The sequence below is a fragment of the Phoenix dactylifera genome, chromosome 14 (genome assembly GCF_009389715.1).
Source record: "Phoenix dactylifera cultivar Barhee BC4 chromosome 14, palm_55x_up_171113_PBpolish2nd_filt_p, whole genome shotgun sequence".
Taxonomy (NCBI): Eukaryota; Viridiplantae; Streptophyta; class Magnoliopsida; order Arecales; family Arecaceae; genus Phoenix; species Phoenix dactylifera.
This window is the reverse complement of record NC_052405.1, coordinates 8,565,562-8,582,115: the sequence shown is the minus strand read 5'-3', so window position 1 is coordinate 8,582,115 and position 16,554 is coordinate 8,565,562. Positions and strand designations below refer to the sequence as shown.

General features: G+C 37.6%; 2 protein-coding genes across 5 annotated transcripts; both read left to right on the top strand.

Annotated features, from left to right (window-relative positions):
- The first annotated feature begins 11 nt into the window (after window positions 1-11).
- On the top strand, window positions 12-12,416 carry LOC103704837 (zinc finger CCCH domain-containing protein 28). Of its 3 annotated transcripts, XR_003385228.2 has the most exons (10): window positions 12-352; window positions 442-534; window positions 955-1,000; window positions 2,334-2,423; window positions 4,180-4,260; window positions 6,731-6,794; window positions 9,477-9,568; window positions 9,686-9,819; window positions 11,865-11,973; window positions 12,088-12,386. XR_003385228.2 is itself a non-coding variant. In XM_008788303.3 (9 exons), exons 1-8 carry the CDS (start codon window positions 96-98, stop codon window positions 9,800-9,802), a joined length of 840 nt encoding a protein of 279 aa, XP_008786525.2. In that variant the 5' UTR covers window positions 12-95; the 3' UTR covers window positions 9,803-9,819; window positions 12,088-12,416. The 3 variants fall into 3 exon arrangements, 2 of the variants coding, with proteins under 2 accessions (XP_008786525.2, XP_008786529.2); XM_008788303.3 differs by lacking the exon at window positions 11,865-11,973 and having other exon boundaries at window positions 12,088-12,416; XM_008788307.4 differs by lacking the exons at window positions 11,865-11,973; window positions 12,088-12,386 and adding an exon at window positions 10,784-11,368.
- A 1,943-nt stretch (window positions 12,417-14,359) lies between these two features.
- Window positions 14,360-16,114, top strand: LOC113460904 (NAD(P)H-quinone oxidoreductase subunit T, chloroplastic). Of its 2 annotated transcripts, XM_026803748.2 has the most exons (3): window positions 14,360-14,637; window positions 14,742-15,018; window positions 15,630-16,114. In XM_026803748.2, exons 2-3 carry the CDS (start codon window positions 14,807-14,809, stop codon window positions 16,048-16,050), a joined length of 633 nt encoding a protein of 210 aa, XP_026659549.2. In that variant the 5' UTR covers window positions 14,360-14,637; window positions 14,742-14,806; the 3' UTR covers window positions 16,051-16,114. The 2 variants fall into 2 exon arrangements, with proteins under 2 accessions (XP_026659549.2, XP_026659547.2); XM_026803746.2 differs by lacking the exon at window positions 14,360-14,637 and having other exon boundaries at window positions 14,646-15,018.
- The last annotated feature ends 440 nt before the right edge of the window (window positions 16,115-16,554 follow it).

Sequence of the window (16,554 nt, the reverse complement as noted above, 5' to 3'; positions counted from 1 at the left end):
TTTACCCAAGAGCCCTTTCGCCTTTATCATTTCCTTTTCGGCCCCTCTTGTCGTCCCCTACCTCACCCTCCCTCTCGCTCCTCTTTCTCCGCCCAATGGCTTCGGCAAACCCTAACCCGTCTTCCTCTTCTCCTTCTCCGCCGACCTCCCCCCGGAAGCGGCATCGATCTCCGTCCTGGAGCCTCAGCCCTCGGAGCCACCACAACCACGATGGAGACGACCGCGACGGCGGCAAGCGGCGGCGGACCGACCTCACCGTCGATGTCTGCAAGGACTTCATTCGCCACGTCTGCCGGCGATCCCAGATCGACTGCAAGTTCGCTCACCCCCACTCCACCGTCTCCGTCGAGCGGTAATTAAACCCCTTGGGTCTCTCGCCGCCCTCTTGCAGTCTCCAAATGGCTGTCGCTGTTGTTACATGAAATGTTTTTGATCTCGTAGGGATAAGGTGACGGCGTGCGCAGATTCGCTTCGGAATCATTGCTTCCGCGGGAGGACTTGCCGCTATTATCATCCTCCTCCTCACATCCAAGAGTATAGCTTTCTGCGCTATCTTGGATTTTTTTTTTTTTTTTTTTTTTTGTCTAGGGTTTAGCGATTTCAACTATGTTAGTTTTGGGTTGACACTTTATTCAATTCTTGATACCTTAGCTGCATCTGATTTTCTTGAATTCAAGAAATAGAGCTATCGCCATCTTTGGACCTTCTTGAATGAATTCTGGATCGCTGAATTAGAAGATCGCTGAACTGTGCTTTGAATTGAGTTTCCATGCATAATTACATTTTCTCGATGCTTCTTTAAGCTGTTGGAATTGAAAAGTTTTGTAAAAGAAGTTCAGAAAAAAAATTTGAATCCTAATGAAGTGAAGAAACTTGATTGTGGAAGCAAAATTTGTATATTGCAGCCTTGGAAATAAGCTGTTGGCCTAAATGGCTTGGTTGTGCTTGCTTTAGGTGGCTCCTGAAAGCAATTGGTGTACAAGATCCTAAAGTGGAGACGGTAAGCTCGCTTTTGTTTATTTTTCTGTTGTTGTATGAAGTCTTATTTTGGTTGTGTACTATTGAGCACCACTGGTTATTTATATTTGGTCTTGTATAATAAATGATCCTGAGGATTATATTCCTGTACCATGCATTTTTTTTGTATTATTAAATGCAATAGGTAAAAATTACAAAAAAAAACTATAACATACTTAGTGTGAGCTAATATCTCTCTGCTTCCCTCCTTGACACTTACATTGGTAGAAAATCGAGTCTAAATCAAGGTTCGCCATACCGACTGTACCGACGTACTGGTGGACACCGATACCGATTGAAACCGGTACTGAATCGGCCAACAGAACAGATGCGCGCGTGGACGCGAAAAAAAAACAACGCGCGGATGCGTTAAATGCCATAGAATGCCCTGACTCATCACCCTCCGTGGACGAACCTTGCGGAGGAACCCTTAGGTTTTCGGGGCATCCATTAAATGCCACTCTGCGGCATTAAATGGCTTACGCAGGCTGCCCCACGTGGGCGCGCTGCCTCGCGCGGGGAACCACGCGCGGGTGCGAGCTAAGAGCGCGATTCCCCGCTTTGGCGCAGTTCCCAGCTCGAGGAACCGTGCGCGAGGAAACCATGTTTGCACCGGCCCGGTTCGCACCGATACACTATGCGTTTTTCACTGCCGAACTGTACCAGTTGAGGCTGGTACCGGTACGTTACGTGTTGAACCGGCTGGTTCAGCAGACCTTGGTCTAATGGAACTAAGCAATTATGTCCAACATCTTGTCTTAATTAGAGTGGTTCTCAATGCAACATATCACCAAGAAAACAGAGCATTTTTACATGTAACCTTCCTCAGAATAAATTTACTCATATAAAAACTTTGCTTTAGTTACTTTCAGCTATAACTATGTTGTGAATACTCATCTATATGCTTCTTTAGATTTCGTGAGATAAAACTTCTTTTTCATACAATGTGCACTTCCTTTTCCCATTTTAATGTCTATCAAGAAAATGAGATCATTACTCTTCTTATACTAAAGTAATGAAGTGCATGTGTCACAATCCCAGTTCATGCTGATACGAGAACTTGGTGTTGAATCGTAGATTTTTAAGATTCTAGATCAGCAATTGGCAATTGTAGTATGTGGCCTACATCTTCTTTTGTCAAGTCATAGGGTTTTATTATATGTAGAAAGTGCCTCCAGCATACCTGATATAGTTTGGGTAGTAGTTCTTTTAATTTAAGAGTCATAGGTTATGAAGGAGATGTATTTATATAGTGTATGCTATCTTCTTGATTGTGCTCTGGATCCTTATCATATTTTTGTCATAATTGTTTTCAGGTTTGTAGGGATTTCATGCGGGGTCGATGCTTAAGATCTGCAAAGGAATGCCGCTTTGCTCACCATATGTCAATCGACCAATGTGCTATAGTAAGTTACTCTACCTAAACTTTAGTAAGTCTAGACAGTTAGGTACTTTCTTATTCTTCTCTGTTTTTATTTAAATCTAGTCTTTAATAAGTCAAATATAAATATTGTTCTATTCAAATGCTTGACACTGAATCGTGGTTGCATTGGATGCATCAACCTAGACATATGGTAAGATTTTTGTTTTTGAACTACTTTTATTTAAAGTCTCTGTACAGGATATCCTTTCTTCTTCTTCTTTTACCCCAGACCTTTTTAGGTATTTTTTCTGCTCACGTTAGTGGTATTCATTTTCGCTTCTATATTCTTAGTGAAACTCCTCTTGGTTAAGCTCAGAACTGGGATACCTTAAAACAACCTTCATGTAGAACACTTTTGCACCACCAAATCTGTAGTAAACTCTCTCAGAAATTAAAGTTGATTTCGCTGTCTTGGATGCTTGAGCTACCTCTCTCTCTTGAACATGAGAGTTGTTTGCTATTGCTTTTGTGCAACTCTTTCATTGTTTTCTTCAAAATGTGTTTGATTTTTTTCAAATCTTTCAATGTCTAATCTGGTTGAAAGTATCTGATTTTGTCAAAAACCCATGTAGGACTTTCTCTGTCACTTTAATTTTTGGACATTCATGTTAAATTGAAGCATGTATTAAATTTTAGTGATGTTAGCACCATCGCGTACTTCCTTGGAATCCCCCAAGAAGAAGAATCCTACAGTTTCATAATAAAAGAAGAGAATAGATGGCAATCTTAGAAGTTTGTAAGTTAAAAACCCACCCAAACTTCCAGGCTAAGAGATGCTGTTTGGAGAACCACTTGCAGAAAATAAGCCTGTAAAGTGCAAAATACTGCTCCAATCAGTTACTGAATTTCCATTTGCTAAGCAATGTAATTGCAAAATATCTCATGTTTACCATTTTAAGGGGCTGTTTGGTTGCCTCTGAGTTTCACTATAATAGATATTCATAAATCATGATTCTATGTAAAAAAAAAAAAACTAGTTTTACAAAAAAATACGGAGAGACTTATTTTTCATAAAACTCACTTTTCAGGTTTTAAGACTTGCCAATTTGGACAAAATAGGTTTTATGGAAAACAACTAAACAACAAGTTTTGTAAAACTCATTCATTTTGAGTGTTTTGTGTATTCATTTTAATGAAACTTGTTAACCAAAAAGCCCTTAGATGATACGTATTAACTTCGCATTTTTTAAAAGATGCGTGAGATTTCCTACTAAGTGGTGTAGTTGTAATCATATATATAGTTCATGCAAAACCATGCTGTTTAGTTTGAACTCACTGATATGGTTATTACCAATTTGTGCTAATATCGCAATTTTTTTTAGAATGTGAGCCTTGGCATAGCCGTAAGGTTACTCCATTGTGACCTGGAGATCATAGATTCGAAACATAGAAATAGCCTCTCAGCACGCAGGTGTAAGGCTGTGCACATCTAATCCTTTCCGGACCCTGCAATGAGAGGAACCTCATGGAGCGAGCCATTCTTTTTTTATCACAAGATTATTTTTTTGATAAAAATTCATGGTCAGCTAGGAACCATGCATGTGATCTCTTACAAGCATATGTATGGATGGCATGCATACATATATAAATACATGCAATTGGTCTCTCACAAATGTATGTATACACAATGTGCATACATATATGCATGCATATTCCTTGTCGTTTTTTTGTTAATGCATTGTCTCATTTTTTTTGTTTTGCAATATAACCTTTTTTTTGTTCTCGATTTTTGAATAAAGGTTTGCCAAGATTTTGTACGTGGAAAGTGTGAACGCAAATCTTGTAGGTACTCTCATGTTCAAGCTCATGCGACGGCTCAGGTTAGAGATATTTCCACTACTTTATCATCATGTTTCCTAGCATATCTACTCTTTCATGTTTTACTATTTTTATTATTTTCATATATGCATGTAATTGTAGGATAATGATATATATAGTGCTTGTTTGGATTAGTTCTCTTCTGTTGGTTTGGGCCTCAGTTAGGGGTGGTGATGGGTAGGGTCAAGTCAGATGTAGATACAGGGCGGATTGGATACTTGTCTATCCAATGCTGACCCGCTTATTAAATGAGTCAAAATTCCAAGGTCAAATCCAGCTGCTTTATTAGACATGTAACCCAACCCATGTCGCATAACCTATTTATTAAATAGTTCAGATTAGATTAAATGGGTTGAATAGGTTTTAAGTTAAACAAGTCATATGTGGGTTGGATCAGAACATGCATTGAAATGGCTAGATGGGTCGGGACTCTAAACTTGAACTTGAACCGTTTAATGAATGGATTAAGTTGGGCTGATTTGTTTATGATCCTGATCCATTATGCCAAGTTTGAACCTGCTTATTTTGGGTCATGTTGGCTGGTGGGTCATAAATTGCCACCCCAAGCCTTAATCACTCAGCATTTGATATTCATTTTGACAATTGAAGTTATTACTGCTTTGTTGTTGCAATATGAAATGTATTTCATGACCATTCTTTTTCTTCCTTCTATTATGTAATTTCTTCCCCTTTCATTTCTAAGTGGTTGCCAAAAAAAAAGGAGACTAATTGGACAATGATATTTGATGAAGGTGAATTTGTAGATGCAGAATACTGTTACTTATATCAGAACACCTTGAATATAAACATGTTAAGTATTACATAATTCCTTTGAATATCCATTTATTTCAAAACAAAATGGTTTCGCATGTGAACGAGGATATGCTTGATGTATACTGGGAACATGCCTTGGGTACTTTTGGTAGGGTGGGTAACAATTGGTCTTGGTTGAATTGAATTGGATTGCACAAGTAACATCTGAAATCACAATCATCTAAAACAAGGTCCGTTGTATGAGTACCTGGTACTTTATTGGTAACTTACTGTATCATATGGTACATCAAGTACAATACAATATAAAACCCATTCAAATGTAGGCTTAGGAGATCTTTGTCTCATGCACTGCCACGATACTACCTTAAAAGGGCGGGCAATACATGTCTGTATAGCACCAAACCAAGTGAAACCTGTTGGTTCCACCTAGTATAGACCGGTTTGGCCCCTGTGCTGTATTGAACCTTGGTACTATAGCCATACCTTATTGGTATGGTATTGTTTGCCTAGTACCAGGCAGTATGAGTTACTATGACGACCATGATTTGTAGCAATAAAACTTCCTTTGGCCCTCATCATCATGGGCGTTGCTCTAATTTGAGATCCTATAGAATCATAGTGGTGAGACATAGAACTATGGACCTTTTAGCACGCAAAAATTATTATTTATCATATGTAATGTCCCTACGTATGTTAAAATATTACATATATCAAAACCTTTATTTATATGATATATTATTTTTGCTGTGTTTGTAACTTCAATTTTTACAGTTTGCCTTATAAGTGTGTTAGAGTCCTGGCCAATCCCTATATCCATGAGTATTGCCAATATAATTAACTCTGTTTCGAGCAACAGCTACTCTTAAAAGCCAAGTTGTTTGTTCCTCCATAGTGTCTCCTACAACAACAGAAAAGTAGAAAAATTAACGGGTCCAGCAATATGATGTTTATCAAGAAATTGCTAGTGACCACTCGTGCTGGATGGAGAGGTAGGCCAACTTGGCAAGAAAGAAAAAAACCCAAGATTCGCCAGTAGTAGGACTACTAATACCATGGAAGCTAGTAGTCCACTGTTGAGTTGGGTGAATTCAGTGATTTTGCTGCCACGGATCTGGCAGACATGCCAGATATAACATTTCTAATGTCAATGTTTTTGGTTTATGTTCACCTTAATTAAGTCTCAAGAACTTCATCTCAACATGCATTGCGTATGTTGCTGTAGGTGTCAGATGCCCAAATAGTTCAGTACCATGTCGAGAATGGTAATAGTAATTTATTTAAAGTAAAAAGAATTGGGGGAAGTAGCAAGTAAAGGTCTAGATGAAAAATTTAGATTCGGTAACAGCTGGATGCTAAGGCATATGACATTTTATGGACTAGCTCATTTCTGGCTATTTACATTCTACCAAAACCACTATTATACATAAACAAAAGACAATATTTAGTTCCTCAAGCTCTTGAAAGCTACTTTTGCAATTGCTGTTATGAAAATGTGACCTAGCTATGGATTTTCCCATTTTGCCACATGCACGTCAGTTATGGTTGTTTTATTGCCATTTATTGTAATGATATAGTGATACCTAATCTTTTCTGTGGTCTCATAATATTGAAATCTGTAGATAAACAAAATTATTGTCTTCTTGATTGGTACAAAGCATTGATAACTCACTAGAAACATTTTGTTCCATCTGATTAAAGGTACATGTGCAACAACATGGAGCTGCTATGAAGCCTTCTAGTTCTCCTTCTCGAACTGGAAATGGTATGACTTTAAGCATATATCGTTGTCACTTGTATTTTTTTGGTGCTTTTGAATTGCCTATAAATTAACTTCCATCAATCAAAAAATTGTGTTTTGTTGATATTTGGACATGGCTTTGGAATTATGGAATGGAAAGTTCCCACTTTAGGTTCTTTAGGGCATCATGAAAAATTTCACATGCTGTGCGCTTCGTTATAAAACTATATGAGCATATAGTTATGGGTGCACTTGCATAGTTTGTTCAATATATGAATACATGAAACTTGCAAAGGCATCTAGGAGGATAGCGAGCTTTCAATATTTTTTTTTCCTAATGTTTCTTTCTCGCCTGCAAGAAGTTCTTTACGTTTAGTCATGTGTAAGACAAGATCAAACTAAGGTGGTCATGAATAGAACTGTTTCCTGAATTGAAAAAATGTAGAGTGTATTATATTTGGGAAATACAGAATACTAAAAAGATGAGAATTTTTTTGGGTGCATTAGATTGGGCACTTTGGTCTTTTTAACTAGATGGATATCAGTTTGGAGTTCCACTTAGGTGTTTGGTTTTTGCAGAGGCAAGTGGTATTGCCAAAGCTGGAGTTACAGCTGCTAGAGCATATTTTTGCACATTGATAAGTCTGCCCTCCTAAAGAGAATTAGTGAAAGATGTTTTTCCCTTAAAAGGAACATAAATTTCCCTTCTCTATCGATCCGTAATTTATAAGGGGATGAGTCCTCTCTCTCTCTCTCTCTCTCTTTCTGCAACCAAAAGGGAAGCAGAGCTAAAATAGGATAGGAAGATGAGGAGGCAAAAGAGGGAGCAGTAACCCGGATACAAAAAAAAAAATAAAGGAGAAAAAAATGAAGAGAGATATTGATAAAGAAGTAGAAGGTGAGGGATAGTTGATAAGAGTATTGCAATTGATGAGATCTGTTGAATCATAGCAATCTACCTATGATAACTTTCCATTTGTGGAGGACTGGATTCAAGGGGAGAAATGATGGGGTCATTTTCTTCTTCGTCTTCTGGCTGCTACTCCTTGTTATCTTCCCTTCATCTTCTTCACCTCCTTTGGTTGCAAAAAGAATGACATCCTGTTGTGACGTGTCAGTGAGATCGGCCACAACTTACACCCTTGCTCTATACTTCCTTTTTTCCTCATGAACTCTTGCACACATCGCACTGCCTCATTGCACTTGATGAGATGTGAATGAGACAAGAGGTGGTGAGACTTGATAAAAAGGATGAAGATGGAAATTATAAGAATAAAAAATTACATGGGGGGCCAAGGAGAGCATAATGAGGTGATGGAAGAAGCCACATATGGTATGGATTTCTGTCTGTCATTTCATCAGGGAAGAGTCGTCAACAGAAAGGAACATTTCTGGAATTTAGGTAACGTATCTCACAACCATCAAGGGAAAACTTGTGCATATTAAAAACTAGCTCTGGCAATTGTTATTTTGCTACGGCAATACCACTTGCCTTTTCAAAAATAAAGATAATGAGTCCATAACAATGACTTTAGGAATACAGAATAAAGAAACTAAGACACTTTAGGTGTATATCTAACCAATAGAATATTAGATGGTCCTTGTATCCCTACACTTGTGCAATAACAATCAATGTTCTCTTTGAAACTGAAATGCTTTGTGAATAGATCACCAAGCATGTATAGGAAAATAACAATCACTGAATAAATTCACATATCAAATAGTTTAGATGATTTTCTTGAAGATATATTTAGAAGCTGCATGGTATCAGGTCATATGATTGCCAATGGTCACCATGTCACGATTAGTAGGGCTACCAAGTGCTTCACCTCCATGTCATTGTTTCCAATCCCACCTCTCATAATTATTTTCATTGTCTTGCGTCTGTTCCTAGCTATTTGACTTTAGTCAGTATCATATAGGATGTAGTTCTTATCATTTCACTTTGATTATTGATTTAGGGTATGGCTGTCACTATCACTGCCTACAACATCACAAGTGTTCCTAACAAATGTTTCAACTTATTTTTTCAATATTCTCAAGTTTGATTGACCTTTGAATTGGTCCTAAAACTTAATGCTTGACAAGGATTTTTATGACCTTGAAGGTTTTAAATCACTCATGGCTTTTGAATCTGGAAGGATGTTTTTATTTATATGACTTTAACCAATGTTCATAATCTTGGTCTCGGATCCTATACTGCTACCATGTTGGTATAATGTTGGTACGCCTGGTATGGTATTGGTTTGGCCTATCGATACTTGTTATGCCCCCTATACCAAGTATCAGGCGCTACTAGTATGGTACAAAATGGCCACTTTGCAGGGTGGTGTTGCACCATTACTGTAAACCATAGTTTTAACATTCTTAAGAGCGTACAAGAAAGAAAAACTCTCTCTCTCTCTCTCTGCATAATCGAGGGAGTATCTTTTGACTAAGTAGCGAACACTTATACTGTTATAAAATGGTTGAGCAAAACTAAGCACTGTCCTTCCAGTTTTATGGTGGCTAAACTTGCTAAAGTATCTTAAGAAAAATATAAAGCAAGAAATAATAATTGTGATTGCATCTTTTTTACTTCCCCCCTTTTTTTTGGTCTTTTGATTTGGGGTATAGTCACGACACTATGTTATTTTTCAGTGTACATGTTTTTGTGGTACATTGTTAGTATCACTTTTTTAGTATAATTTGTTGTATAATATGTAGATCAGGAAATTCTACCTGTTTGCAAGGACTTCCTGAAGAAAATGTGTAACCGAGATTTATGTAAATATGCCCACCCTGATTCTCAAACCAAGGTACAACTATCTAATGATGCTGTCTCTGGATGCAGTCATGATCTTTGAATTTAATATGCATTAGTTTTTGCTAATGTGTTTTGATGGCCGCTTTCACAATATTTGTGCTTCTAATAGGTGATTGACAACCAAGTTGAAGTCTGTCGTGATTTTCGGCGTGGAATTTGCCATCGAAATATCTGTCGTTTCTATCATCCAGCAGCTGCAAAACAGAGCAGACTGGTCCATAGCTGATGCATATACTTTGTCAGGTTTGAATGAATAATTTCTTCTTATTCACATGTTTTGCTACCTAAGATTATCAACATATTTTGCAGTCTTATAAGTTTAGGAAAACTAGTCGAACTTCTTTAAATTATTGAATGCCAATGAAGCATGACTAGTCAAAATAATGATGTAGCAATGTCTGAATTGGCCTCTAATAACTAGAGCCTGGATTCAGGAATCTATGTTTTTATACTCAAATCCACATGACCTGCTAAATCCAAGTTTCTGTATGAGTAAAGGTATCAAGGAAAACTTGAGGGCATGTCATCTCACAGCATCATGATGGATGTGGTACAGTGTAGAGAGGGAAGTGGAGGGCAAGAATAGAGACGTGGGATACAGTAGAATTGGTACAATTGATGTTAATGAGGGGAGGTGTTCGTGTTCAATGAATATCACTTTTATGAAGGCTATAATTATTACTAAGTTTCTATCATTATTATTAATGCATATGCTTGCAATCATGCACTTGCAGAAGGATCTTTGAGATCTTGATTCCCAAATTACACAGCTCACAAAATGATGTTTTGTTCTTGATATTTAGACTGCCTATAGCTAGATGTATAGCATGGCACAGAGCTCTCATCTCACAGACCTCTTGAACACATGGTCATCACTCATTTTATCATCTGCGCTTTTACCTATACTTGACCCACATGTTTGCGAGTCAGAACAGTTTTGCTGTACTTGAACTGGGAGTCTTACTGGCTTATGCAGATCCACTTTAATGCAAGTTGCGTAAGATTGGTCTAATCAGTTTTATCAAATTTTCTTCCACCCCTGATTGCCACTTGGGATAGCTTATTTCAGTATCCTTAAGTTTCATGCCTTTCTGAGCTTGTCTTTGTTATGCTATTATAATTTCGCCCATTTTGTATGGCTTTTATTTATATGTAGATATGTTGGGTCAAGGGTGTTGACTTGAGCTTGGTCCATATATTTGTGCAGTGTGTTTTGGTGGATTGGGTTTAGGATGCCTTGATTCCTGAGAGCCTTGCAGTCTTAGGAAGATTGGGATGGTTGGATTAGTGGGTCTTGTCAACTTTTGTGATCTATGCCTGGATGATTGATATGCGATAAAGATGGTTTATCAAATTTTTCCCTTGACCAACAGCTGTGGCTTGTGGGTGCCTCTCTAGGCTGTTATTTGTTGTTCAGCAGACCAGGCTTGTGGGTTTTTTCCTGTGCCTTTAGAATTCCATTTCTGTTTTGTGTGATCTTTTAGATTTTGTTTTTGTTCATAATTGATACATATAATTGCGTTTTGTACTTCACATTTTTCATCTTGTTGCATGAATAGTGTACAACTTTGACTGCAATAAGGTGGTGCTCCCCAGGTCCTAACAAAAAAAAAAAAAAAAAAGTGATGAGATGGAGATGTCGTATACTGGTGTGCACTAGGGTGTGCTGTAAGAAGAGAGACTTGGATATGTTGGAAGGGTCAGACTAGATGATGGGTAGAACTATGAAAAGGTAGATGGAAGTTGTATGGAAAGATGTGTTATGCTTGTATTAGGAGGCACATTTGATGAATAGATCAAAAATGGATTGCCTAGGCGATAAGCCTGGTATGCTACATAGCATGTGGTTCATCAGTTAGTTTAAGATTTGAATATGCATACAATTGTCTAATAAAACATGGTCAATTCTTTAAATGCTATTAATTTTTATGATGATTGCTGTGGTTATTACAATGCTGGTAAATAAAAGGGGGGATGATTTAGAACCAATGAGCTAATTGAAAATTTCATTTGTTACACCACTCAAGTACTATTAGAGAAAAATAAATTACTGCAGCATACATAAGTGAATTTACAAATATAAGTTTTATAAGTTTTATAAGTTTAACAGAGGATGGGCCATAGGCAGCTTTTCCACCGTGACCTTTCTATTGCAATTGATGTTCTTCTTCAACATCATGAGCGGATATTTTTTAATATTTTTCAATAATGTTTCTTATTAAACTAAAGTGAAACCACTGATTGTTGCCTGAATTAACAAGAAGGTGTTGCCTCTTCATTTGCTTCAGTTGAACTGCAAGTGCTACTGTTCTGCTGCCGCTGCCGCCGCTGCCGCTGCCGCTGCTCTGCTGCCGCTATTGCTGCTTCCGATTGCTGCTTGCAATTGATATTTCTTCTGTAATATCATAAATGTTTTTTTAATTATTTCCAATTATAGTTCTTCAGCTTTCGCAAATTAAAGTGAAACTTTTGACACTGAGTTAACAATAAAATGCTTCTTCATTGCTTCAGTTGAAATGCAAGTGCTTCTGTTCTGCTGCTGCTGCTGCTATAGCTGCTACTGCCGCTGTGTTGCTGCTCCTGCTGCTGTGTTGTATTGGCAAATTTGCTACCATGGAGTCCTTAACCTTCATGATAATTTATTTCAGTTAGCCTTTATAATTACATTTGTATAAGCCTCAGTTTGCTCATTTTATCTGTTATCAAATAGCACATGTTTTGTGTATGCTTATGTTTCTCTTTGAAGTCGAGGGATTATTAAAAGTTGAATGCATAGGTATTGCAAATTCCAAATCTAATGGTTTTCCTGAGCTAATAATAATTGAGCATGATTTGCTGTATGCTATTGGGTCTTTTATATCATGCAATTACTTGCCTTGTGGAGAACTGTTGCAAGCTTTTTTACTTGCTGGTCTATTAGGTGCATCCATAAATTTAATGAGATCTCGGTAATTATGACCTGCTTAAGTTTGTCCTGAAACATATCCCCTGCTGATGGATTTGGTTAAAATATGTAGTATTTGTCAATTATCATGTACTCTTTAGGGTGTTTCAGATGGATGGTTATTTTGCAGTAAAGCATTTATATCACATATCACTACTGTTGGAATCGGGTTCTAGTCTGGTTTGACCTAAGTTTTTCTAGAAAAGATCAGGCAACCATAAACTTGAATTGGAGATAGATATCTAGGAAAAACTATGAGATTACATATAAAAGGACCAGCTTTACCTATTATGTGCTAGATTCAGGGAAGATCAGGCAACAATAAACTTGAATTGGAGAGAGATCTAGGTAAAAACTGTGAGATTACATATAAAAGAAGGACAAGCTTCACCTATTAGGATGAAAAGCAAAGTTATTGATCAGGAAACTTAATAAGGCTATTATAATAAGTGGAAAGCTCTACTTATTGTGCATATTTTTCCTCATCAAAGGAAAATAATTATTATTTATCTTGGGCTATTTTCCTCCTAATCTCTGGTTAGACTGGATTTATCATATGATCCTTGTTGATCAGTGATCTATCTTTTGGTCCCTGCTTTCTTTTCGTTTTTTTATTCTTTAGCCCTTGCTCTTATTTAATGCCCATTGTACATAGCTTGAGCATCTTGTGCCTGATTGCTGTACCAATATACACAAGTAACTTATGCACTTATATGTCAAATTTACAAAAACGAGGGCCAAAATCATACGCGCACGAAGGACCTGCTAGGTTATGCGTAGTTTTATCATCCTACACATGATTGTCCTAACTTTATACATTAGAAGAGTTTATATTATGGCTGAAATTATACCCAATGATAAAAAAATGGAAAGTACACGTGCTTTGACATAAAAGACCTTGCCTAATTATACATGGTTCTGTGATCTTACATCGTTGATGTCACTTGATATACAAAAAGAGAACTAACTATGCATGGGTGAAATTTTATCAAGGGCCAATATTATGCAAAAATTGACATAAGACATGCTGGTACTCTGCTTCAAAGCAGGGGCTAAATATTAAACTACAAAACAAGGAGCGGGAGATAAATGCCAGATCAACATGGATTATATGACAATTCCCTGTCCAACAAAGGGCAAGGAGATAAATTTCCCTGTTATCTTTGGTTAAATAGACTTGTGAGAATTTCAAAGAGTACACTAGCTTTCTTCTTTTTTTTTGTTGCAAAAAGCTGAATACAAAGATGAAAACACCTCTTTGAAAATTGAAATTCTTGGCATGTCAAATATTTGCGTTGAGGAAGCAATGCTTTAATCAGTTTCAATAGAAAATTTGTGCTGTCTACAGTGTATTTAAAGAGATCATTCAAGTCTTTCAGAATCACATCTTGAGTCAGTCTTGTAGAAGAATAGATCAACTTTGAAGCTTTGAAAGGATTTTAATCTTTTTAATTGGTCATTTGCTATTAATTTTTAAAGAATTTAAGCAAACAGTGACAATATAGTTGCATGATAGACAATATAAACTCATTCTGAACGAGAAAAGTGAGGGCAGACGCCATGCAGACAGCTAATTCCTGAAAAATGATCACTATGAAACAAAATCATCATCAAGATGTTTGAGATATCAGGTCTGTTGCACGCAATGCTCCTAGTTTTCAAATGGTGGGAGAATAGCTTGGCAACTGATGGTTACGACTGTAGCTGCATGTGAGGAAAAACCTTTATTATGCAGGTCAAATGTTGGTGGATAAATAGATTTTGGGGGATTTGACTTTACATAAATGATGAAAATAAGTGGGTTTTGTTAAAAGTTTTTATCAATATTTTTATGAGTATATCAACTGCCAATTGCATAGGTTTCTGATTATTTATGCGGAAATTGATTGCAGATATTGAGCATTGTTTAGAGATTGTGTCCTCCTAACTTACTGCAGAAGATGTTCTAACGTGGGCTAGAGAGAGAATGTTTGAACCTTTAGGGAGGTCTCGTGTCTGAATTTTGTCTCCTCAGGATCTCGGGACCACCCAAATTAGTTCTGGGGCGGTGGTTCAATGTTTTAGAGGGGAATATACGCCACACAAACTCCAATGGGACCATTTTGAATAGGGACCAGGTAAAAGACCATCTCTCGTTGCCACCATTCAGTCATCTGTTTCTCCAACTGAAGCTCTCTTCTTGAACCTCAAAACTGCGATTCCTCTCCCATGGCCACAGCAGCCTCTCCTTCACTCTCCCCCATCATCGTTCGTGGTAGGAAGTATAAAAATCCTGTGCTCTGGCGGATGCATGTCAGAGCATCAGATTCTTCTGCAGGATCTTCATCCGCTGGTGAAAAGAGAGAGCGTCGAGTTGATACAAGGATCCACTGGTCCAATCCTGATGAAGGGTGGATTGGGGGTAAGACGACGCCAACAACTCAGAGTGAGAAGAAAGAGGAGATTTTGGGGGAGAGGTTTGCTGAACTGATAGACAAATCAGCTGCTTCGCACTATCAGTTAAGAGCCTTTGGCTGCTGACCATGGCTTCTCTTCTTCTCTTTCTTTTATATCCAAATCTACTATTTATGCGTGCATATTATAGTGGTCCTGCTCTTCTGAAATAACTCGAATACATTCTTTCAAAAAAAAAAAACAAAAAAGCTATAAATTAGTGGAAGAGTATACGGAAAGGAAAGGATATTGTTTTTTTTTTTATCTTTTCCTTTTCCTGCGTGTTTGATTGAAGAAAATTATTGAGGAAGTGATTAAGATATTATTAGCTTTTCTTAAATATCTCGGCTACCTGTCATTCTTTCAAAATCATTATATTCTAGCAAGACAAAATCTAGGCTTTATAGGGAAAAAAATTAATCATTTATTATCTCTTTGGTTCTCCTTATATTTCCTTTTAGGTTTCAAACAATGAAAAGGACTCCCAAATTTTTTTTTTTTAATTTAATTTTCTCCCCACTTTTCTTGGCAGTTAAACCGAGCCTAAAGCTACAAGTTCAATCCATAATCAGACAATAAGTTCTAATTTCTAAAGTAACTTTTTGTAAATAAATTTTTGCCTGAGAAGTAACCTAGTGCTCCTAACTCCAAGTTTAAACATTTTGGCTACAATCAGATTTCTAGGAGTATCAGCAAAGGCTGACATGGAGGAGATAAAAGCAGCTTACCGAAGATTATCAAAGGAGTATCATCCCGACACTACATCTCTCCCTCTAAAAGCAGCCGCTGAGAAGTTCATAGAGCTGAGGGAGGCATACAATGTGCTGAGCAACGAGGATAGTCGCAGGTTTTATGACTGGACATTGGCTCAAGAGGCTGAGAGCCGTCGAGCCGAGCGGATGAGGATGAAGCTGGAGGACCCATACGAACAAGATGTATGGAACCATGAATCTGTACCAGACATGGTGGACCGGCTCGGTGGAAAGAATATGAAACTCAGCGATCAAGCAATGACAGCCATAACAATTGATGCAGTGATCATATTGTTCTCCATCTGTTGTCTCATATATGTGGTCTTTTTTAAGGAGCAGTATTGATGAGGTAAACTTTCACGATATAGAAATCGGATATAAAAGCTGTTCCGAGTATTGATTCACCACACACGGTAGTCCCACAAAAAGCTGATATGGCAGGATCATACCGTGTCCATATGTTTCATTACAGAGCTAGATTCGCCACTCAACTGGCAACTCGATTCCCCTCACAAGATATAGGTCACCTCAAACTCTCGGAGCCTTGCAGCGAAATTCCATAAAGCCAGCCATGCATGGCTTGACTTTTATTAGAGACCTGCTTAATAAACATAGGAATTACGAACGAAAAAAAAAGAAGTTTGACGAGCCTATAGTTATAAAAACACCTAAGCATGCTCCAATCCATCTACTTTATCACCGTAATCCAAAATGAAGAAGCAACTCACGGAAAGGAGAGAGCCAGCTGGTAGAAAAACAGCCATGAACAAACACTCTTTCTTAAGTGATCCCCAGTTTTGATTCCAACGGGTTAAGCAACGTGCTGAGCATTTCTCTGTGTTGTGGGGT

Coding starts and splice junctions, on each gene's coding strand:
- LOC103704837 (XM_008788303.3), top strand. CDS start 96: ATGGCTTCGGCAAACCCTAACCCGTCTTCCTCTTCTCCTTCTCCGCCG. Junction 353..441: donor TCCACCGTCTCCGTCGAGCG/GTAATTAAACCC, acceptor TTGATCTCGTAG/GGATAAGGTGACGGCGTGCG. Junction 6,795..9,476: donor TCCTTCTCGAACTGGAAATG/GTATGACTTTAA, acceptor TATAATATGTAG/ATCAGGAAATTCTACCTGTT.
- LOC113460904 (XM_026803746.2), top strand. CDS start 14,729: ATGGCCACAGCAGCCTCTCCTTCACTCTCCCCCATCATCGTTCGTGGT. Junction 15,019..15,629: donor TCAGCTGCTTCGCACTATCA/GTTAAGAGCCTT, acceptor GGCTACAATCAG/ATTTCTAGGAGTATCAGCAA.